Consider the following 23,553-nt stretch of genomic DNA (forward strand, 5'->3'; position numbering starts at 1 on the left):
TTGGCGGGATATTGGGTTCCCTCCCCCTTCCTTTATAACTGAGTGTCTGGAATTAGTAAAATTGAGCCTTGATCAGAACTTGTTGTCTTGGCTCCATTGTTTCTTCCGCCCCGTCTAGATTCCTCTCTTTTCAGCCTGAACTGCCATTCTCAGTTGAACCGTTCGTGTTGTGGACTGCAGGCAGGCCGCAACAGACAAGGAGGGCTTCATGAAATTCTTTTAATACTAAAAGGAAGTCTGAATTGAATGAGACCCACTGTAATCAGTGAGCTTCAAGAGACTACATGTCTTCAAAACAAAGCATCTCTTGCAGATAAACATGCTATTTTCAATGAGTACACAGTCTTCTTGCTTCCTGCTTGTTGGTTTTTGTCATTATTAGCACTACAGTGGTGGCGCATGCCTTTAGTCCCAGAACTTGGGAAGCAGAGGCAGTCGTATAAAGATCTTTAGATCCTTTTTCTGTGCTGTATTGCTGTCAGAGAACCAGACCTTTAGCAGCTTTTTGATCTCCCTGGGGTGAAAAATGTTGAGCGTTTCTTAGCATGAATGAATGAAGAACCAACAACTACAGAAAAATCAATTATACTAAATCTCTTTCCCTACTGGTATTTCTATGGGTTATTCTAGTTATGTTACAAAATTTTAGGTTCTTTAACTATAATCTTATGTTAACTTAAAAAAACATTGTAGCCTTTGTCACTGCTGTAAGTTAATACTGCACATGTATCTGCTGATAGTAAAGGCAAATACAGCACTGTCTCTTCCAGGCATGGGCTGCCATCGCACTGTACACACTGAGAAAGATTATTCTTTAAGGCTCCAATTATTTAGTTTTTAAGAGGAAATTCAGAGCATTTCTGAGTACCACTGTGTGTGGTGCTTGCTCTACATGTCTTAATGATGTTATAGCAAGTTTTTCTTCTTTTCTTTTCTGTGGTCCTGAGAGTTAATGCTGGGCCAGTTCTTTACTACTGGGCTATAGGCCTGGCTCAAGTCTTTTTTTTTGGCATAGTCAGGGCTGTGCGACCTCTTACCACTACCTAATCTTAGAATGTTTCTTGCTGGGCAATGTTGGCGCACGCCTTTAATCCCAGTACTTGGGAGGCAGATTTCTGAGTTTGAGGCCAGCCTGGTCTACAGAGTGAGTTCCAGACAGCCAGGGCTACACAGAGAAACCCTGTCTGGGTGGGGGTGGGGGGGGGGGCGGTGGCACACAACATTTCTTCACCCTACAAAGAAACACTGTACCCACTAGCTGTTACTTTCCATTTCCCCATTTCCTTAACATCTGGGAACTACTAAATATACATTCTATTTCCAGGCCTATTTTAGATAAAACATATGAAAAAGAAATCTATCATATGACAAGACTTTTTGTGTTAACGTATGTGCAAAATGCATCTGTGTTTTAGCATAGGCACACATAATTTTAAATCATTACCACATTACAAACAAGCTATATTTACTTTACTAATAAGGAAACTAAAAAGTTAAAAATGCTTTCCCCAAGGCCTTACAAAGCAAAGGCACATTCAAATGCAGACTATACATGATTTTGCATGGATTCTTAACTGCCTTAGAGGTCAAATATAATGTTGAAAAATAGATGCTTTGCGGAATCTTATAGCTAATAAAACCTCTCTTCTTGTTTGTGCATCCCTATCTTCCATTCCCACTGGTTCCTGTGACAACCCTTTCAAAGTGTGAGCATAACTCAAACCCAACAGAAGACTATAGCAAACAAGAAGCACCTCTGTGTGCTCGTTTACAAAAGAGTATTCTATATCTCAGGCCAGAATGTAGTTTAGAAAGAAGCTCAAATGAGCAAACAACAAACAATGAACAGAACCAGCCTTTAGCTCAGCGAGAGACATGAGTCACTGTCCAGGCTTCTGAGGTAGGGTGTCCACCAGCACTGGAACACAGTCCTAAGGCACACCCAGGATCTACATATCCCAGGGTCAGGACCCCAGCTCCAAGACAGTTCCCAACCCAACAGCCTTTTGATCTCTGACTGGCGAGCAAGTCTAAAGGCCTATTTTACCTTCTTGCCTCCGATGTATCCTCCTGAAGCACCGAAGCTCTTTGTGAATGTTCCCATCATAACATCTACATCCTCAGGATCCAGGCCAAAGTAATCTACCACGCCTCGCCCTGAAGGGCCAAGAGCCCCAATGCTGTGAGCTTCATCCAGATACAAGTATGCCTTGTATTTCTTCTTGAGAGCAATCACCTCAGGAAGGCGAACAATAGACCCCTCCATGCTGGCAAAACAGAGTTAAAACAAACAAAACAAAATAAAACAAAACAGAGACCTTTTAACTCTTAAAATTAGCAACTGTTTACTTAATTGTTAATGTTTTGAGATTATTGCTTTTTAAAATAAACCTGAAAACTCCACTTCTGATTTTAAACTAAGTTATGCAGTTTACAACAGAAAAAATTAAAGTTATGGCAGATTGTTTTGTGAGGTTAGGGATTAAAGCTGGGGGCCTTGAATATGCCAGGAAAGCACTCTACACCTACCCACATCCCCTGCCCACGAGTCTTCTTAAAGCTTGCACTTATAAGAAACATTAGACTCTATGCTCATTATGAATGCCTTGAGTTCCTGCCCAGGGCTCCCTTCAATGGGTTGTAGCTCTAGGTTGCTTTTAGTCATGGTCTTTTTCACAGCAGTAGAAATCTAACTAAGGCACACTGTCCAAATTAACAAAAGAAAAACATCTGAAAATTAAAATTCAGCCTGGACTGATGCCTGTAAATCCTAGCACCCAAGAGGCAGAGGTAGAATCAGGGGAGCAAGGTAAGTGTGGGGTACATGAGACCACATCTCAAAAAATAAAAGCAAAACATAACTAACTTTATTTTGTTGTTAGTTTGTTTTGTGTGAGACTGGAGATTGAATCCAGGACTTTATATATGCTAGACAAGAGTACAACCACTGTGCAAGGTTTTCATAAGCAGTAGAAAAATAACCTCACATAAAGTCCTTCCTTCTCAGAGCATCCTCTGTCTCCAGGTACTTATGACAAGTCGTGGCCGGAGTCTCCTTAGTCTCCAGAAGGGGTTAGTCGAGCCAGCCCATCAGCTGAAGGCTTACTGACTTTGCAGGCCTACGCTATGGTTAAGAGCAGTAGAGCAAGATTACCTATATATGCCTTCCACAAGGATTAAGATTTTCTTCCAGGGTCTTCTTGTCCGAGGCTGACCATAAACAATGGCATCTTTTAAAAGCTTCTCTAAGCTTTGCATATCTATGGCACAAAGAAAGAATTCAGTCTCAAAGTATCTTTTTCCTAACAGTATTAGAAAAATGTGAATATACATTTCTTATTCAGAAATGTTTCAGACAGTTGAGGGTATTAACATAATTAGAGCTGAGCAGAAAAGATAAATAAATTATTGCTACGGTAGATGACATCTAAATGTGACAAGTATTCAAAGTCATCAATGAGATTAAATGATTGTTTTAGTTGCTTAGATAGAAAATGACCATTGTTTTATGTCATACTCTCTGCCTTTGAACTAGCTTTTCTTCATTTTAAAAATCAAACTGCATCTCTAACCCAAGGTTCATCCAGAAATGAAGAGGCTCATCCAGAGCTAACTGTATAAAGACCATCAAGAGTGAGTATATCACCCCAAATACATGTGCCTCTTAAAAACCAAATATTCATGGACTTGCAGAGATTGCTAGGAGTGTTAGAGCATTGGTTGTTCTTGCTGAGGACTAAGGTCTGATTTCCACCACACACACAGGGATTCACAAATATCTAAGAGATCTGACCTCTGTGAACTGAGCACCAAGCACGTACATGCAGGGAAAACACTCTCCAAGTGCATGACCTATTTCCTTTTACCCAGGATGTATTCAATAGTTGCTAATTAAACAGCTTTCTCTTTGGATGGTTAAAAATACACTAGTGTGGAACATGCATAAGTCTAAGCTTAGGGCAGCCCAGCAATCAGCTGAGCTTGTTCCATATGTCCTCCATCAGCTGCACTGTTGAAAGACAGCACGGTTGGTGCTATCATTAATAAGGACCTAACTTTTCCTCTTAAATGCTTTGAACTCCACTGTTCCCATCCTATAGACTTTATACTTAAAATATTTATTCTGAATGACATTTAAAAAAAATTCTCCCTAAAATCTAAGCAGTCCTATGTCTGAGGTACAGGTCACGCTAGTGGGAGACACCACACTACAGCTTTGATTCTGTGTTCTTTACTGCTTATCACTGAAGGGGGGGTCAAAACTGCCAAACTTTGTCCTTTTTCTCATCAGATTTTGATAAGAAAGGAGAATGTAATAAAAACACACAACAGGGTGAACTAAAGGTCACAACTGTACTATACCCCTAAGTATTTGCAGGGCCGCAATCAGCCTGGCAAGAGCACTCACCACAGCAGTAACCTGCCTGAGCCAGAGCCTCTGATCAGTGTGGAGAGCAGGAGACAAGCAAATCTGTGCTCCCTACTGTTTCTCTCTATGTTCATGTATGGGAAGTAAACAGTGATTCAACATTTAGACAAAAGGAAAAAGAAAGCTGAAGCTGGCTGTGTACGGCTACAATCTTAACCCACACAAGGCTGAAACAGAAGAACCACTGTGAATTCAGAGACAGCCTAGGCTATAAGGTAAGTTCCAGGCTAGCCAGGGCTACATAATGAGGTCCCATTTCAAAAATCAAGCAAGCAGCAAGAATGACAAAGCCTATAAGCTTTAGCAAAGGGAGCCATCTATAGCAAGAACGCTTGGGAAGATTACCTACTTAGGAAAATAATTTATATCTTCCTTTTATCATATACCCCATAAATTCCATGTAAATTAAGTTTAAATATGCCACAAACTCCCAAAGGAAAATGTGAGAGAACTGGCCCCTTCTTTAATAAAGAAACCATTAGCCGGGCGTGGTGGCGCACGCCTTTAATCCCAGCACTTGGGAGGCAGAGGCAGGCGGATTTCTGAGTTCGAGGCCAGCCTGGTCTACANAGTGAGTTCCAGGACAGCCAGGACTACACAGAGAAACCCTGTCTTGAAAAACCAAAAAAAACCAAAAAAAACAAAAAAAAAAAAAAAGAAACCATTAAATACAATCTAAAAGTCAGACATTTTGATAAGTCAAAATAGCAAGACATTTAAATAAAAATAGTGAAATAGACAATACAAAAAGTTCCTAAAATCAATAAAAAGACATCAGCTTGAAAATACCAGCTTAAAGAAATAGCTACAAATACAAGAGCTGCTCTATGCAAAGAAAAACCCAAAACATTGTGTCTTTATTAGATTCAGAAAATGATACATAATAGGCCATGCTGACCAGTGAGTATAAGCAGTCAATGTCATGTATGATGCAATTTAGAAAGGTACTAAAAACATAATATACCCTTTTTCACTGGGCACTTTGGGGCTGCTCTACAGATTGTGCAAACATGTGAGTGTGGTGTTCTTTCTTTCTTCCTTTTTTTTTTTTTCCCTTCTGGTTTTTCGAGACAGGATTTCTCTGTGTAGCCTTGGCTGTCCTGGAACTCACTCTATAGACGAGGCTGGTCCCGAACTCATAAATCTGCCTGCCTCTGCCTCCCGAGTGCTGGGATTAAAGGCGTGTGCCACCACTGCCAGGCTTGTGGTGCTCTTTCTAGTAAACAAGTTCAGAAAGGATTTAAGGCCCAAACAAAGGAGCTGAAGAGTTATGGCATATGTGGACATAACACATTAAATAAAGGAGGAGAAAGAATTACAGGTATGAACAAGAGGATCACAGTATGTATGGCTAAAAAGTTTCACAACAACAATGAAAAAGACCTCAATCACAAACAACAGAACAGTCTCAGGCTCACTGTAGAACATTTTACAGAAGATAAAACAAACATCAAAGTTATCGCCATTCAGTCTTTCTCTCCAGAGGGACAGACCTAACATTTTGGTATGTATTATTCTACAATTTCATCTACTTACACATATCTTAGTAAGAGAAGATATTAAACATACAGCTCGATGATCTTTCTCCCTCTGTGTGTTTTATAATTAATAAACTATTGTAACAGTGCAAGAAGATATTTTCACTTAGGGAACAAGTTTTAGCTTGAAGACACCAGCCTCTGTCCTCCTACCTTCTCTGTACATTACTGTACCTCAACATTTGTCTGTTCTATTTTTCTTATGCAAGTCTATGTATGTATGTGAGTGGCATATGTATATATGCTTATGTATATATACACACATGCAGGTACACATCCATACGTGTGCATTTGTAGAGGCCAGGGGTTGGTGTCATGTGTCTTTCTCAATCATATTTGTCTTAGGGTTTCACTGCTGTGAACAGACATCATGACCAAGGCAACTCTTAGAAGGACAACATTTAACTGGGGCTGGCTTACAGGTTCAGAGGTTCAGTCCATTATCATCAAGGAGGGACCATGGCATCATCCAGGAAGACCTAAGAGTTCTATATCTTGTTCCAAAGGCAGACAGGAGGAGACACACTTCCAGGCAGCTAGGATGAGGGTCTTAAAGCCCATGCCCACAGTGACACACTTCCTCCAACAAGGCCACATAGTGCCACTCTCTGGGCCAGGCATATTCAAATCATATTATTCCACCATATTTTTTTAGTTATGGTCTCTCCTGAATTTCTGGCTCACCAATTTACCTAGATTGGCTAGCCCCAAGGATCTTCCTATCTGTCTCTGGATGCTGAGATTGCCACGCCCATCTCTTTATATAAGTGTTGGGGATCTGACTTCAGGTTTTTACATTTGTGTGGCAGATACCTTTCAGAATGAGTCATCTCCCCAAACATGTAACATTTTTAAAAATTTTAAGATTTATTTTTACTTGTGTGTGTGTGTCTGCATATGAGTGTAAGTATCTGTAGGAGCCAGAAGAGGGTGTCAGATCCCCTCGATCTGGAATCGCACGGAGTTGTCAGAGGCCATAAGTGGGAGCTGGGAACCAAACACAGATCCTCTTCAAAAGTTGTACACACTCTTTAACCACTGAGCTCTCTTTACAGCACCAAACTTAACAGGGTGTTGTAGCAGGGGTGTAGGGCAGAAGACAACTTTATGTTGTCAGTTCTCTTACATCGGTTCTAGGGATCGAACTCATGCCATCCAGTTTGTGTAGCAAGCTTTTTACCTGCTGAGGTATCTTGTTGGTCCCACTACTGTATTTTATTTATTTATTTATTTGTTTAACTATCAAAATCTCTTCACTGATCTTATTCACTCCTCCTAGTGTTACGACAAGACATATTATAGGCACATACATATAAGATGGCATTTAGTAATTGTGTTTGGAGAGAGAGTTGTAAACAAGGACATAAGATGGAAAACTTAAAAGTCAAATCAAGGAAGGCAGTATGAATTGTAAAAAGGAATCCCCCTCCATATATTCTATTCATTCATAGATAGATAGACAGATACACAGGTACATATGCACATGCTCAGGCTGATCTCATAAAAATCCTCCACCTTCAACCTCCCAAATACTAGAATTATAAGTATGTGCTACCATATTTTGCTTTTTAAAAATATTATTTGTTTTTAATTTTATGTGCATTGGTGTTTTGCATGCATGTATATCTGTGTGAGGGTGTCACATCTTGGAGTTAAAAACAGTAGTGAGCTGCCACGTGGGTGCTGAATTTGAACCTGGTTTCTCTGGAAGAGCAGTCAGTGCTCTTAACCACTGAACTATCTCTCCAGCCCCATTTTTCTTTCTATTTTGCTTTTATTTCATTAAAGAAAACATCTTTTCTAAAAGAAGAAAAAAATATTGGACCAGAACATTTAAAATCTTTTACTTCAGCTGCATTGTACTTTCAATTATTACTGTAACTTACGTAATCACTAACACTGTCCAAACAATATCAAACATTAAAACCAAGGGCAAAGCCTTAGACTAACTCACTGTTGTGTTTGAAGATTCGAATGGTTGCTCCTGACAGTCTGGCTCCTAGAACCAGTGACGCATGGTTCAGCTCATCACTCAGAATCAGGCAACCCTGCAAACCACAAGCACAGGCAGGTGAGCTGCTAATAAAGTAGTGATGACTGTTTTTAAGGATGCTTTAGAAACAGATGCAGAACCCTAGCCTACATATGACAGTTTCTTCACCCGGCCAACTTAATTGTCCAGATATATAGCAACAGGTTCTCACTTACAGCTAAAATGTGCCAGACTATAAAAGGTTCTAGTATCTTTGCTTAGAGAGAATTTTGATGTATCAATTTTTGAGAAAGGGCAGCTGTAGAAATGGTGCTTTTCCCTTCACTGTTAGATCTCTAGAGTTCAGGAAACAAACCATTTATAAACTCCAAATCACATATTGTGCAGACTCTGGTTTAGCCTCTTTAATCCCTGAACATAATTTAACACAGAATTAAAAAGAGCGCAAGGCCTGATACTTTTGGTGGTTTATTTCTTCCCAGCTTCTTACTCTTCCATTTCTCATGGGACCCTCCAACCTAATTAAACAAAATAAAACAAAACAAAACAAAATACAAAAACAGGTTTTTGTCTTTCAAAATGGCCTCAATAGGGGCTGAAGGTATAAAGGTAGAGAGCATTTGCCTAGCATGTACAAGGCCCTGGTTGTATCCATGACACCACCATAAACGAATAATTGAATGAATAAGTAAATTTCCATATGAAAATCATCTTACAATATTCCAATGGCCAAAATAAAAACTTAAGCAACAAAAAAGGTACTCATAGCCCTGTGTGATGGCACCCGCCTTTAATCCAAGCTCTTGTGAGGCAGGGACAGACAGATCTCTGAGTCCAAGGCCAGCCTGGTGTTCAAAAAGAGTTCCAGCCAGCCAAGAGCTACCAAGAAACCCTAGCTCTAAATAAATAAGCAAGTAATTTTTTGGCAAAGATTTATTTATGTATACATGCATGTGAGCACATTGCTGCTCTCTTCGGACACAGCAGAAGAGGGCACCAGATCCCATTACAGATGGCTGTGAGCCATCTGTGGTTGGGCTCTGGAAGAGCAGTCAGTGCTCTTAACCACTGAGCCATCTCTCCAGCCTTATAAATAAAAATTTTTAAAGGAGATACTATTGTTGGATTATTATTATATAAATAATGAAAAATCTGTGGGTCCATACTGCTATAAATGGAGAAGAAACAAGTCTTCCACAAAACTCCAATGAATAAATATAGAAGCAATGAGGAAAAAAATCAAGAACACCAAAGCAATCAACTGTGCATATTCACAATAAAATCAGTGTATGAAAGTTTAATTAAAAAAAAACCTCTTTACATAATGTTGCAATTTCTCTGCAACTTTAACTGTTAATTACAAAAGGGAATAGTAATAAGTTACAGTAGAAAACCTTGCCTAACATCCTAGCCATGTGACCAGGGTTTATCTACATTATTAGTAATATATGCACTTTGTGCATCTTATACAACACACTGGGGCAGATGTCACTTCTGTGGTGTCCTTCTGCATAAGCCATGCCAACAATTGTGTCCACTCATGCTGAGACAGCCTACAAATAAGGAGCCAGAGAACACTGTCCCAACGAGGAAGCCAGAAAGTACGCACTGGAGAAGACTGGAAACTACAACAACTGAATGCCACAGTGTGGTGCCTCAACTGAAACCAGGGCCAGAGAGTAAAAGCATTAACAGTAGACATGAAATACGCTTTGCATTTGTCAGTGTACTGTTAACCTCTGAGCTTTGGGAAATGCTTCAGTGGTAAGAAAGATGCTATCACAGAGCAAAGCTGAGTAAAGGCCATGCAGGGACTCTGCACGCTCCAGAAATCTTCTGTGAAGTCTAAATCTTTCTTTTTAGATTTATTTTATGTATATGAGTGCTCTATCTGTATAAACACCTGCATGCCAGAAGAGGACATCAGGTTCCATTACAGATGGTTGTGAGCCACCATGTGGGTGCTGGAAATTGAACTCAGGACCCCAGGAAGCCACTAAGCCATCTTTCTAGCCCTTCTGTAAGTCTAAATTTAAAATACCAGGAGAAGAAAGATCTCTCTTCTGTAAATCACCAAATTAATGTTACCATTCCTCATCTTCACAATATTCCTTAGTCTGAAATCAGTTTATATCATCCATATAGTAACTTCTATTTCTTCATTAGTTCACATGCTATATCTTTTTCATATTTTTTCTCTTTCAATGCTAGAGATCAAACCCAGGGCCATGCACACACTAAGCATGCACTGCACCACAGGGTTGCAGGCGTTGCAGAGCTGCATCGCCAGACCTTCTTCATCTATTTCTGACACAGCCCCTGTTCCCCAGCTCTGTGTTAATCTCAAATCCCTAAGTGAGACGTCGTCCTCTTGCTTCAGCTTTCTGGGTGGCAGGGATGGTAGGTGTATGCCAGTGTGCTATCTTCATCTTTTTACTTTTAATGCGCACATGTTTACACTTCAAATAGGTTCATTTCATATGAACCTTGCTACTTTTTCCTTATCTGAGGTCTGCCTTCTGCTTCAATGTACAAAGAAAGCAGCTGCATCTCTGTGATATCAATGCACTTGGGTTTAATTCTCTTGCACTGCTATTTGTTTACTGCCTGCCTCATTGGTTCCTTACAAGAACCATACAGTTATAGCTTCATTAGAATTATACTAATCCACTAAAAGGAAACTATGAGGACAAGAAAAATTATGTGACATGTTCGAAGTCATAAGTTTGAGCATATAATCAATGGACAAGCAAAACTCAAGCCTGAGGTAATCCACTACTTTTGTCGAGGTACCATTTCTAAACATAAATGCTAAGATAAAAAGAGAAGAGAAGAGAAGAGAAGAGAAGAGAAGAGAAGAGAAGAGAAGACCACCTCAAGGGTTCTTTTCAAGCTGACAGTGCTAAGCAGCTACACTGACAATGCATTTTATCGCTCCTGACTTTAACTCTCACAAGTTCTATTACAGGACGAATATTCAGAGATAGATATAGTCACATACAAAGATGAGTTATGTTTAGATATAATTTACCTAAATCAAGGTAAAGGCACTTTCATATGTTTCTGTTTTTTGTTTGGTTGGTTTGGTTTTGGTTTTTTCGAGACAGGGTTTCTCTGTGTAGCCCTGGCTGTCCTGGAACTCACTCTGTAGACCAGGCTGGCATCAAACTCAGAAATCCGCCTGCCTCTGCTTCCCGAGTGCTGAGATTGAAGGCGTGGCCACCCCCGCCTGGCACGTATTTTTCTACATAGGTAAAATGATTACCTTTCTGAATGATTAAACTTTTCTTTCATACTTTTGAGTCATTTGGGTTTATTTTCATCAGAATTCCTTCAAATTTGTACAGGAAGAGGGAAGGACCATGGGTCCTAGGAGGAAAGCTCCAACTGATATCAGGCTTGTAGGATTAAACTATAGTCTAGCTTAATATTAGCTGCTAATTGCGAATATTTATCAAAACAGAAGAATATATTTATAAGAGAACTGCCACAAATGATGCTGACTTACTTTGCCAACAAGAGCAGGAATGTTCATTGAATTTGTTGCAAATCCCATGCCATAGGTCATAGCAGCTTCCACACCTAAGAACCTTGCTACCAATTTCTCTAGTTCTTCATGCTTGTCCAGGTTTCCTGAATGAAGAAGTCAAGTAATAAAATCAGTATTATAAAGACTTCATTTTAGAATTATTGCCTTATTAAGAGAAAATAAGGTTAGCAAGATAGATGAGTGGGTAAAAGGCACTTGCTGCCAATCCCTGGAACCAACATGGTAGATGGAGAACCAACTCCTAAGGGTTGTCCTCTGACTCACACCACACACATGCATCCAAGCACACACACCCACACAAACGCAACAAAAATACTTTCAGTCCAGGTATGGTGGTGTATACCTTTAAATACACACACACACACACACACACACACACACACACACACAGATACACACACACACACACACCAAAACACTAGAAGAACAAGAACTAAAATTCCATCTATAGATACTTGTAATCCTTAATACAATTAGTGGAAAACAGAAATATTTATACACATGGGTAATATCAAAAGGTAAACTGAGTTCCATTAAAGAGATATTCTGATAGGGCAAGGAGTAGCTCTGTGGTAGAATAGATGCCCACATGTGTAATGCCCAGGTAGGGATTCCAGCCCCAAAACAAAACGAACATAGCCGCTTTGGAACATCCTTATAAAAATAATCAATAAAATAAGGTCAATGAGATTGGGCTAATAACACCATTGATACAGAAAGAGACATACATAGAGCAGGCACAGATGATGACAGTGTCTGACACACAGAGAGACAGCCATGGGAGCACAGGTGAGGGAACACTGAGGATGCCAGCAAGCACCTGGAGCTGTCAGTGTACCCACAGCCCTGCCGACACCTTGACCTCATGTTTCTATCCTCCACAACTTCCCATTTCTCATTTGTTGTTAGGATAGCCTAGGAAGCCAACAGAGTTGGGAGGTTTGAGAGACAAAAGGCTAAATCTATGTCCTTACCAAGTAGATGATGACTTGATAAGAAAGACTTACACTCAGTGCATGAACTCTAGATAGGCTTAAAGTGAGAGGCAGCAGCAATCAAGGCAGGCAAGGGTTAAGGGTTGGCTACAGACATGATACATAAAACACACAAGGCCAGGCATGGCAGAACACATCTGTAACCCCAGCACTGGCAGAGGATCACTAGCTCAGGTTAGCATGGGCTATATAGCTGCAAAACTGCCTAAGCATGCCTCAACCCTTACCTCCTACACTCCCACTCCCCAAACACCCACTAACTCTTCCTGCTAATGGGACTATACAGGGGTGTAGCTGCTCTAGGAAGCAGCTTGAAAAGCTACTATAGAATTACCTTGTGATCTAGCAAAATCACACCGAAGTACATACCCAAGAGACATATTAAAATGTTATTTTAAAATGTGTTCTTGTAGCCAAAAAAGGAGAAATAAACCAGGTGTCCATCATAGATAAATGGATAAACACAATGTGGTATATATACACAATGTGCTGTTACTTGGTCACAAAGTAGAATGGCATGCAGATGCAGTCTATGAAGCACTAATGCATGCTATACATGATCTTGTGAAAAGACACAAAGTGAAAGCTAGAAAGATGCGATGAAAGGTCACAAAGTTACATGATTCCGTGTATATGAAATATCCAAAAGAGGCAAATAAATACAGTACATCAATAGTTACCAGTGACTGCTAGTGGTGGGCCAGGCAGCTCTATCAGAAGGAATGAAATTATTCTGGGATTAAAGGCATGTGCCACCACTGCCCAGTTTAAATGAGCAAATTATATCATATAAATTATATCTTAATAGCACTTTTAAGAGGAGAAACAAAGCAACACAACATCCTTTCTAAACCTTACAACAATCAAGTAATTTCTCCTCCTCTCACCTCCACAAGTAAAAGAACATTATGTTGAACTCCTGGGCTTCATATACTGAAGTGTGTGTGACAGGTCTGCACACTCAATATCTCAAATGTAACAAATGGAAAGGAGGGAAAAGGAAGACAATTAGAAGAGAGATACCAAGAGTTTGTACATGTTTTAAAAAGCAAGAGCTGAGAAAATGTTCCAGAGGAGATCATGAAGAGATCAATGTCTGTGAAGAAGAGACAGCCATAACAAGGGATAACTGGAATCTGATACACTCAAAAGAAAAAAGATCTCAAAAAAACAAAAAGAAAAAGCTTTTTTAAAAGGGGAAACGGGCTGGAGTGTAATGAGATATGATGCCCTCTTCTGGTGTGTCTGAAGACAGCTGCAGTGTACTCACATTAAATAAATAAATGAATCTTTAAAAAAAGGGGGGGGGAACAAATGTTTTTCTCATATGCAGATCTTAATTTATATGAACTTTATCATATGAAAGTACAATGGGGGCTACTGGGGAGAAGGGGATGGAAGGAGGTGAGGGAAGACAAGGAAAGTAGAAGAAGGAACAAATATGAACATGTAAGAAGGAAACCTATTTATTTTGCATGTTAACTAAAAATATCATTTAAGATTTTTAAAAGCCTGGCAGTGGTGGTGCCCGCCTTTAATCCCAGCACTTGGGAGGCAGAGGCAGACAGAGTCTGGTCTACAGAGTGAGTTCTAGGACAGCCAGGGCTACACAGAGAAAGCCTGTCTCGAAAAACAAACAAACAAAAACAAAAACCATTTTTTAAAGCTTTGAAGAATATGAAAAACAAACAACTGTCCAGAAAACCAACAGCAGACTTCACAACCATAGGAAGAGGAACGACACGGCTGGACCACATCAGCAAGCGCGTCTTTCTTCAGATGCCTGTGGTACTTTGGGGATTATTAAGCATGTTTATGCATTACCCATCCCCACCAGAGGTTGCTAAACAATATCTTTTTGGTTAGAAGACGGGAGAGAAGGAATGTCACAGAAAACCTAGGCACCTGAGCAGCCACTGGTCCCAGACAAGGAAGCAAGAATCTAATTCTTCAGGCTCCAATGTGGCAGTACCAGACTTAGTCAAGTAAGAGATTAGATAAGACAGTTTCGGATATCAAATTTCAATCAGACCCAAGAAGACATGAGCTCTACCAATAAGGGAATTTGTTATTGAAAGGAAGATACAGGGAGTGAAGAATACAAATTGGACAAGTGTGAAGGGACTCCTTCCACACTCCCCAAATAAAGAAATACCAGAACGTAACTGCAAAGCAGCCCTGAAAACAAGTATTTCAAACTAAAGGGGGGAGACAGGACGGTGTCACACCAGAGAAAGAGCGAAGAGTACCCAGACGACTACAGTAAAAAAACAAAAAACCAGAAAAACAAAAACAAACAACACATCTCTCAAAGCTCCTTCTCTTGAGCTTGCCTGGGACACCCATTTAAGATGGGTAAAGACCCAACTGAGGCTCCTCCTGCACTATACTGGCATGGAATCCAAGAAACAAAACCTACCCGATATCATTACAAGGTATGCTCTAGATCACTGCAAAAGACCAGCCCACTTTTTACTTTACTGAGCTATTCTTAAACACTTAGAGGGCTTCCAGATCAAAAATGTCCATATTACATGTAGCCATACACTTTAAGAACAATGCCAAACAAAATGAATAGAGCCAAGCCAGACTCGGTGGTGCACACCTTTGATACCAGCACTAAGAAGGGGAAGGCAGGGACAGGCAGATCGCTAAGTGTGAGGCCAGCCTGATCTACATAGTGAGTTCGAAGACAGCCAGGGATACATGGTGAGACTCTGTCTCAAAAAAAAGGGGGGGGGGAGTGGGGGAGGAAGAGGAAGGAAAGATGGATGGAAGGAAGAAAAGACAAAACAAATAGACATCTAAAGATTCTTACAGAGCTAAGAAAGCACACACTGGCCCTTTAATTTCCAAAAGAAGCAGAGTGGAGAACCAGTGAAAATTTAGAAGGGAAACCAACCAAATACACTTAACCTATTCTAGGTCTCTTGAGAATTGACTTTTAGTTGAAATTTGCAGCTGAGTATTTTCAAGGAAGAAGTATTTATGTGTCTTGGCCCACAGCAATGACATCCACTCTTGAAAGAGAGCTGGGGATAAAAATCAAAGCATAAACAACTACAGAAGCCTCCTAAGAAACTAGGAAAAGTAGTAATGATGCTCTGAAGATCTGTAGTGTGCACATATAGTCTGAAACGCATGAATGAATAAAGCAGCCCAAATGAAATGGTGCATAATTGTTTTTTACTTTCTCTTTAAGGTATGTTGTGGGAGTTACTGTGGCAGATGGAATTTGACAGAATTCCTTTATTTTCTTTTTACTGAGAGGTGGGGAACTATGGCCTTGACCTGGGCTGCCTTAGTGTCTAGCTCTGACAAGTGCAAATGCAAAGCAGTACTTACTATAGGAAAAGCCAATGATACTCTGGGACCACCAAGCAATAAAGAAGCCCAAAGCAGACTGGGAGGAGTGACAGAACACCTGTCACTCTAGCCAAAAGGCAGCAGCTTCACAGCTTTAGCCATTGATTCACCGCTGCCTGCAGCAGTGTCAGGAACCTGCACCAAACCACCCAAATGTATTTGCAACCCAATCCCTAGACTTGCCTACCCTAGTGAATTGTTGATTCAATTTTCTCAGTCTTAAATATCAAAAAGACCCACCTGCCTTACGATGTCAACACTTAGTAGTTCTCTACCAAAAAATAAGGGGTGTGTGTGTGCGTGTGTATTTCTTTACATAAGATTGTTAATCCTTCATATTTTATAGATTTGTAGCAAAAATTTGTATCTAGTCTGTTCCAAATGCCTTTATATAAAATAGCAAATTTAACTATTTAATTCTTGAAATATATCTAAAGGATTATTACCAGCCCTAGTTTGCCAGTATAAAAGCACATTAGCTTTTAGGTAACAGTACCCATGTAATAAGTGGCACTTGTAAGATTTACAAAAGTCAATTTAAATCCCACAAAGAAACAAAACTCTGCTATGGACATTATGCACATGTAACACATTGGAAACCATCTCAAAATATAAAGACAGTGTCTGCTGGACCTGAGCAGAAGTACAAGGTCAAGTGTTTGTGTATTTATTACACTAACACTGTACCTGCATTACTCACTCCTGAGCTCACACTTACCAATTTCCTGACGAGTGCTGCACACCCCTGCTCCATACTCCTTGAGAACTTCAGCAGCTGCTTCCTGACATGATCCAGTGTTCCTCGCAAATCCAAGATAGTTGTAGGAACCCATGTTTATTACACCTTTAATTATATTCCCTGTGTACCTGTGTTTCAACAGTATAAAACTTAATGATACAATCATGCCTAATACCCAAGTGTGATGCACACTGATAACACAAAAGGGAGCATTATACACAGAAGTAAAGTGAACACCATCAGTGGAAAAGCAGCTCAACCTCACCAGTAACAAGGGAAAGGGGAAACAACAAAATCCAACGTGTGTTGTGCACACAGTATGAAACTGCCAAAGACTAAAAATTACTTTTTTTTAAAAAAGATTTATTTATTTATTATATGTAAGTACACTGTAGCTGTCCTCAGACACTCCAGAAGAGGGCGCCAGATCTCGTTACGGATGGTTGTGAGCCACCATGTGGTTGCTGGGATTTGAACTCTGGACCTCTGGAAGAGCAGTCGGGTGCTCTTACCCACTGAGCCATCTCACCAGCCCTAAAAATTACTTTTAAAACACAAGTATTAATTTATTGACAGTGATAAAAAATTTTAAGGTGTGATAGCTAAAGTTGTCTTAGAACAGTCGTACAAACTATCATTCAATATTTTCTTCTGGAGGGCACTTTGGGACTACTTGGTAACCGAATGATACATAGATGTGGGCCCAGCAATCCTGTGTGCGAGCATGTACACATGAGGATCCTTTGAGAGCCACTGACCAGGCCCGGAGGGCACTGATATTCCGTATAATGGCAGCTCAGTCAGCACGGACAGCAGGGTCCAGATGACCAACGGTTCCCCATCAGCCGAGGTAGAGAATAAGTGCTGAAGGTTTAGGTGCCGCGGATGGCTGTGGACAGTACAGCACATCTGTACTGTAGAATACTACTTGCCACCACAAATAATGAACACGTAGTAAATACACACATAGGCAAGATGGTACAAGTATGTTAGCAAATAAAAAGAACAAAAAAAGATAATTTATAACATATGATCCCATATGTATGTATCAAAAACCTCCCTGTAGTATAAGGATATACAACACACACATTCCCACAAAATACCTAAGGGACAACTTTAACAAAAGGAACACGACAAAAACAAAGTGAAATCAATGGGCACCTCTGCAGAGTGATGGCTTTTGAACTAGGAGACTTGCACACGGACCAAGGGTAGCTGTCTCTGGGAACAATCATGTGTTTTCATTATTTTCTCTCAAAAAAATCTGTATAATATTCATGTCATCTAAATAGTAAATGTTAAGAATAGAAACCATTTTAAAACTAGCATATTTACAAAAAGTACTAGTTTTTAAAAAGAAAAAGCTCCATTTATCCCTAAGTCATTTATCTTAATTAAAATATCTAACAATCAATTCAGAAAATACACTGAATTTCTCTTTCCAAAAACAGTATGAGGGAGAAGTTTCTTGTCCTGGTTGATCAAGAGATTTTTTGTTTTGTTTTGTTTTGTTTTTTGGTTTTTCGAGACAGGGTTTCTCTGTGTAGCCCTGGCTGTTCTGGAACTCACTCTGTAGACCAGGCTAGCCTCGAACTCAAAAACTGCCTGCCTCTGCCTCCAAAGTGCTGGGATTAAAGGCGCGCGCCACCACTGCCCGACGATCAAGAGATTTTTGAACAGGTCACAGTTAGGCCTATAATTCCATGCCTGAGGAGGACGAGGTAAGGGAATTGCAAATTTGAGGCTAGCTTAGGCGATATGAGAATCTGCCTAAAATTAAAAACAAAAAAAAAGATAGTATGAATTATGTTCTCCAGGATATTGGATTTATAATCCAATAAAAAAATCAAATGAGCATCAAGTATGGTGGTACACACTTTTTTTTAATTTTAGATTTTTTATTTTATTTATATGAGTACACTGTAGCTGTCTTCAGACACACCAGAAGAGGGCATCAGATCCCATTACAGATGGTTGTGAGCCACCATGTGGTTGCTGGGAATTGAACTCAGGACCTCTGGAAGAGCAGTCAGTGCTCTTAATCACTGAATCATCTCTCCAGCCTAGTGATGCATACTTTTAATCACAGCACTTGGGAGACAGAGGCGGACAGATGACTGTGAGTGAGTTCGAGGCCAGCCTGGTCTACAAAGGGAGTTCCAGGACACCCAGGGCTATACAGAGAAACCCTGTCTCAAAAAAAAAAAACCAAGAGGATCAAATGAAAGAGAAAATGATTTTAAACACAGTGGGGCTCGCAGGTGTAGCTCACTGTACAGCGCTTGCCCAGCATATGTAAGGTTTTAAACTCCAGCACTCTCTCCAAAACATATTCCAGAAACAGTATTGAATAGTATTGCCCAGAAACCAATAATAGTGTTATCTTCAGCTGCTGTTTTTGCTTTGAGAGAATACTCAAAACAAATTCCTTTGTTGATAAGAAATAATTTCCAAACACAACTCACTTGAATGACCAGTTATAGTCATGAGATTTTCTCTCCATGATATCCACCTTGGCTCCAGGCACACTACAGATAGGTCGATTCCAGTTGTCTCTGATTCTCATGTAGAGGTTCCTTGTATAGAAGTTTTCAAAATCCTGATACAAGGACACAAAGTCCTGCCAAGAAAATAGTGAAACAGTATAAATTTAACTGATATATTGAAAGACAAGTCTTATAATTTTTCTCTTCTTACCTCAGGAGTACCTCAGAAAGATGTCAATCAATCATATTTAATTAACTGACATATCCAAGCAACATCTGGAGAAGTATATTAATTCTGTGATATCTTTTTTTAATCAAGTAAAGATTGCTTAGCTTAGATGTTTGACCCATATTTTATGTCAAATAACTAAAACACATAAACATAGAATTAACAGACTTAACTTGAAGTTGGACTCAGAAATAAAATCCAGTCATATAATTCTATCCCTTTGTAACAATCTGGAAAAAAAACTACCCTCCCACATGCCCTCAGGCAGAAAAACAATTATAATCCCAGTTGTAAAGAGGAAAAATACTTCTAAAATTAGTTTTTATCCTCTGCATGTGCTGCTCAAGGATCAAAATCAAACACCAGCCCATACACCAAAAAATGATTAAAAAATAAAATAAAACACTAAAATGTAGGTTAGAAAAGTCTTCCACCTTAGATGTAAGGGCACTTGCACAGGACCCAGGTTTAGTTCCCAGAACACATTATCAGGCAGCTGACAACCACCTGTAACTCCAAGGTCTCTGTACTGACATGCATATTTTATATTTATGTATCATACACGCATACACACACACACAATTCAAAACACTATTTACAAATAAAAACAAAACAGTAATAATCATTTGTGGCAGGGAGATCTCTGAGTCTGAGGCCACCATGTTCTATATAGTTACAGGCCAGCCAGAGTTACACTGTGAGACCCTGTCTCAAAATAAAAAAAGTACATTCTTAGGATAGACTCCCTGTCCCACAGATTTAGTCTCCCTTTCCTCTAAGACTGAACTAAAACTTTAATCTGCAAAAGGTTAAGTCACAGTAGAGCCAAAATGAATACACAGTACCACTCCCAGTGTCATATGAACCCTTCCTGGAACACACTTCATTGGTCCACATGAGATCTACTTCAACTCTGGGCTCTCCAAGACTGAGGCAAACAGAAAGAAAGTAGAAGTATGCTTTACTGTAACTGGCACAAATTGAACTTGAGGTCATGACTCCTGAGCTTGTTGTCACACTACATTAAACTGTTAAGTCCTGTTGACTAGGACTCTACAGTGCCTACGACATAAGCATCTCTGTAGATATCGTCTCTTTAGACAGCTCAGAAGACCTGCAAAAGGTTCTCTGAATAAATAGCAAGAACAGACTATCTCTCTCTCTCATAAAATTACATCCTACTATCTCTCTCTATTCTCAAAGGTGGGGAAAGTAGTCTTCCACCCTCACTCTGACGAACTATAAATCTTCCATTAAATTTCATTTTTATAATTATTAGTGTGTATACATGCATGTGCATATATGTATATGTGTGAGTCTGTGTGTCAAAGGATTTATGGAGGCCAGAAGGTAGCTTCTTGGAGGGGTTCTCTCCAAACCCCTTCACATGGATTCAGTGGACCCAACACAGCTCTTTCTCTAGGCTTGCATGACAAGTGCCGTCCGCACTGAGCAATCTCACCAGCCCGGACAGATGGAGTATTTACCAGTATTTTCTCCACTATAGAAAGGGCAAATATTAAAAGGAATTATTACGAGGAAGGTGGTAGTGTGTCTTATGTATCTGAAGAATCCTTTCTGACTGCCCAGTTATTTTAAAGCTTCACTAACAGTTTCTAAACACTGCACATTCATGTTCAAGTAAGAACTTTAAATTCTTTAAGGAACTGTTTCCTCACAGGCAAATTATTATTAGCAACAAAAAAATGTTTTAACTATATAAACATGGAATAAAACAGAACAACAAAAGCAAAACAATCTTCCTGAGCCTAGTTCAGATAGCCAAAAGCCAAGAGAGAAAGGACCTGCTGGGTAGAACATGGCAGAGCTTCACACTCAATCCTGAATTGAACATAGACACTGGTGACATCTGTTATTCATGATTAAGAGAGAAGGAGTGAGTTCAAATCTCCCAGAGAACTTCATGGTCAAGTATCTCCTTACAGAGGCAAGAGAGCACAAGTCCCTGAGATGGGAGACACCAGCATACAGAAGCTGAGGATACAGGCAGGGATGTTGGGTCCAATAGCAGAACACAATGGCAGCAGAAGAACTCAGGCCAACGTTAGCTTCTCTTGAATCCTAAGTTCTACGGTGGCAACTTCAGTGGCAGTTAGATCTGAAAGCAGATCCAAGGGCAGTTTACCCCAAAGAGAGATTGCTATTGAACACATCAGTCCAGTCTATTGTCTGAAACACCTTGTACCTTTGATATCTAGGGCTAGGGCTAATAAAAGTCCAGAGCCTGTGATTGGGCCATAGAGAGAGGAAGGTGAGGCTTAAGGATAGAGAGGTCTTGGAAGAGAACAACCAGGGGAGAAGGAAAGAGAAAAGACAGAGAAAGGAGGAGGCTACAGTAAGGCCAGATGGATTATGAGCCTGTGGCCAAGAGAAATGCACCCTGAGGACAGGCTGATGGAGCAGAAGCAGCTTGGTGACATTCAAACAGCAAGTAACAAGGGACATGTGGCTTAAATACAGCTGAGACTAGCACAGAACCTCCCCAATCTAGGCTTACAGCTTGTAAATAAAATACTAGGTTTCTTGTCTTTTATAGGGGCAAGGTAGAATAAATAATTCATTTGCAATCAGCCATCCACCAAGTGATGTGGCTGAAATGGAAACCCTAGCAGCACTCCAAACTAGCCCCACTGGTAGTAAGCTAACCTTATTCCAAGAAAAATCTTCAGTGTCAGCTCTGGCTCAACAGTCTTTATTTAAGTAAGAGTCTAGGTATTATGGTTTGGATCCCAAGTGTCTCTGAGAGGCTGACAGCAGCCTGAGCACTATTGGGAGATTGTGAACCTACAAGCAGGTGCCATTTCACAGAAGGATCCTGGGGAAATGACCTGGAAGGGATGGTGAGAGCCTGGCCTCAGACCTACCTCTGTTTCCCTGCCATAAGATGAAAGCTTTGTTCCACCATGGCCTCCTCGCGGTGCCTCACCACAGGTTCATGGGCAGCAGAGCTGAAATCTCTTCAATCATTGAACCTCCCTCCAAAAACAGTTCTTCCTTTGAAGTCGTTTGTCTCAAGTTTTCTTTTAATCACAACAAAGGACATACTAAGGTACAAATTTCAATATATCAAAGGACAAAATTTTGCTCAAACTTGAGCATTTGAGGCAAATAACACTGCTTTGATGTGGAGATAACATGCTCAGAAATATATCCACATCAAGACAATTTAAGAGTTCTATCCTTGACTTTCTGCAAAGGTCAGGGGGTAAAAGGAGAATTCATAAAGCTACTGCAGCAGTCAATTAAAGAACAAATTTGTACTGGAACCATGGAATGGCATTATGTTTATTTAAATATTGGATAAGTAAAGAAAATAGAATGGAAAAGATAAAAATCTCTATAAAAGCAAGCAGAGGCAGGTAGATAGATATCTGAGTCTGAGACCAGCCTGGTCTATATAATGAGTTCCAGATAGTCAAAGCAATGGGGTGAGACCTTTTTAAAAACAAAACAAACAAAACAAAATAAAACATCAGGCTGGGAGTGGTGGAGCACATCTTTAACCCTAGTATTGAGAGGCAAAGGCAAGCAGATCTCTGAGAATTCAAGCCCAGCCTGGTCTACAAATTAAGTCCAGGATAGCCAGGTCTCTGTTACACAGAGAAATCCTGCCCAAAAAGCCAAAAAGATTTAAAAAGACCCTATGGGGCTCAGGGGTTAAGAATGCTGGCTGTCTTTCCAGAGGACCTGGGATTGATTCCTGTATTCACTGGCAGCTGACAGCAGTTCCAAAGATTTCAATGCTCTCTTCTGTTATCTGAGAGCACTGCAAACATATGATACACAGACACAACATGCAGGCAAAAGATCCATACATGTAAAATAAATAAATGAATCTTTATAAAAAAATATAAAAATAAGAACATATAAAAAGTCGTAGATTGCTTCTAAAAGACATTCTTATACCCCAGTCCCAGGGATCCGACTCTCTCTTCTGGTCTCTGAGCCCCCACACAAAGCATACAAACACAAAGATAAACATCAATACAAATAAAAATAAATCCTCCCAAACAGTAAAATAAAACTGCAATTTTTCAGAGAACAATCACCCCTTACTACCATGCTGGTGGAAATGCAGGATAAAGGAGCAGAAGCTAGGGACTCTGGCTCATCTCAACAATGTAAATGTAAGCAGCCCCTATGAGCCTGCAGTTCCAGTTTCTTTTTTTTTTTTTTTATAAATTTATTTATTTATTTATTATATGTA

The 23,553-nt window shown here is 39.9% G+C and overlaps 1 protein-coding gene across 1 annotated transcript in view; it reads right to left on the minus strand.

Moving 5' to 3' along the window:
- Positions 1-23,553, minus strand: part of Sptlc2 (serine palmitoyltransferase long chain base subunit 2) — an 80,332-nt gene that overhangs the window by 30,835 nt on the left and 25,944 nt on the right. Inside the window, exons 3-8 of the mRNA XM_021179358.2 lie at positions 19,076-19,230; positions 16,590-16,738; positions 11,469-11,593; positions 7,922-8,015; positions 3,155-3,260; positions 2,048-2,267 (exon numbers count right to left, since the gene is read on the minus strand). Of these exons, the coding sequence (XP_021035017.1) occupies positions 2,048-2,267; positions 3,155-3,260; positions 7,922-8,015; positions 11,469-11,593; positions 16,590-16,738; positions 19,076-19,230 (849 nt within the window). The remainder of the gene's footprint in view (positions 1-2,047; positions 2,268-3,154; positions 3,261-7,921; positions 8,016-11,468; positions 11,594-16,589; positions 16,739-19,075; positions 19,231-23,553) is intronic.

This window comes from Mus caroli, chromosome 12, assembly GCF_900094665.2.
Source record: "Mus caroli chromosome 12, CAROLI_EIJ_v1.1, whole genome shotgun sequence".
In the NCBI taxonomy this organism is placed as follows: Eukaryota; Metazoa; Chordata; class Mammalia; order Rodentia; family Muridae; genus Mus; species Mus caroli.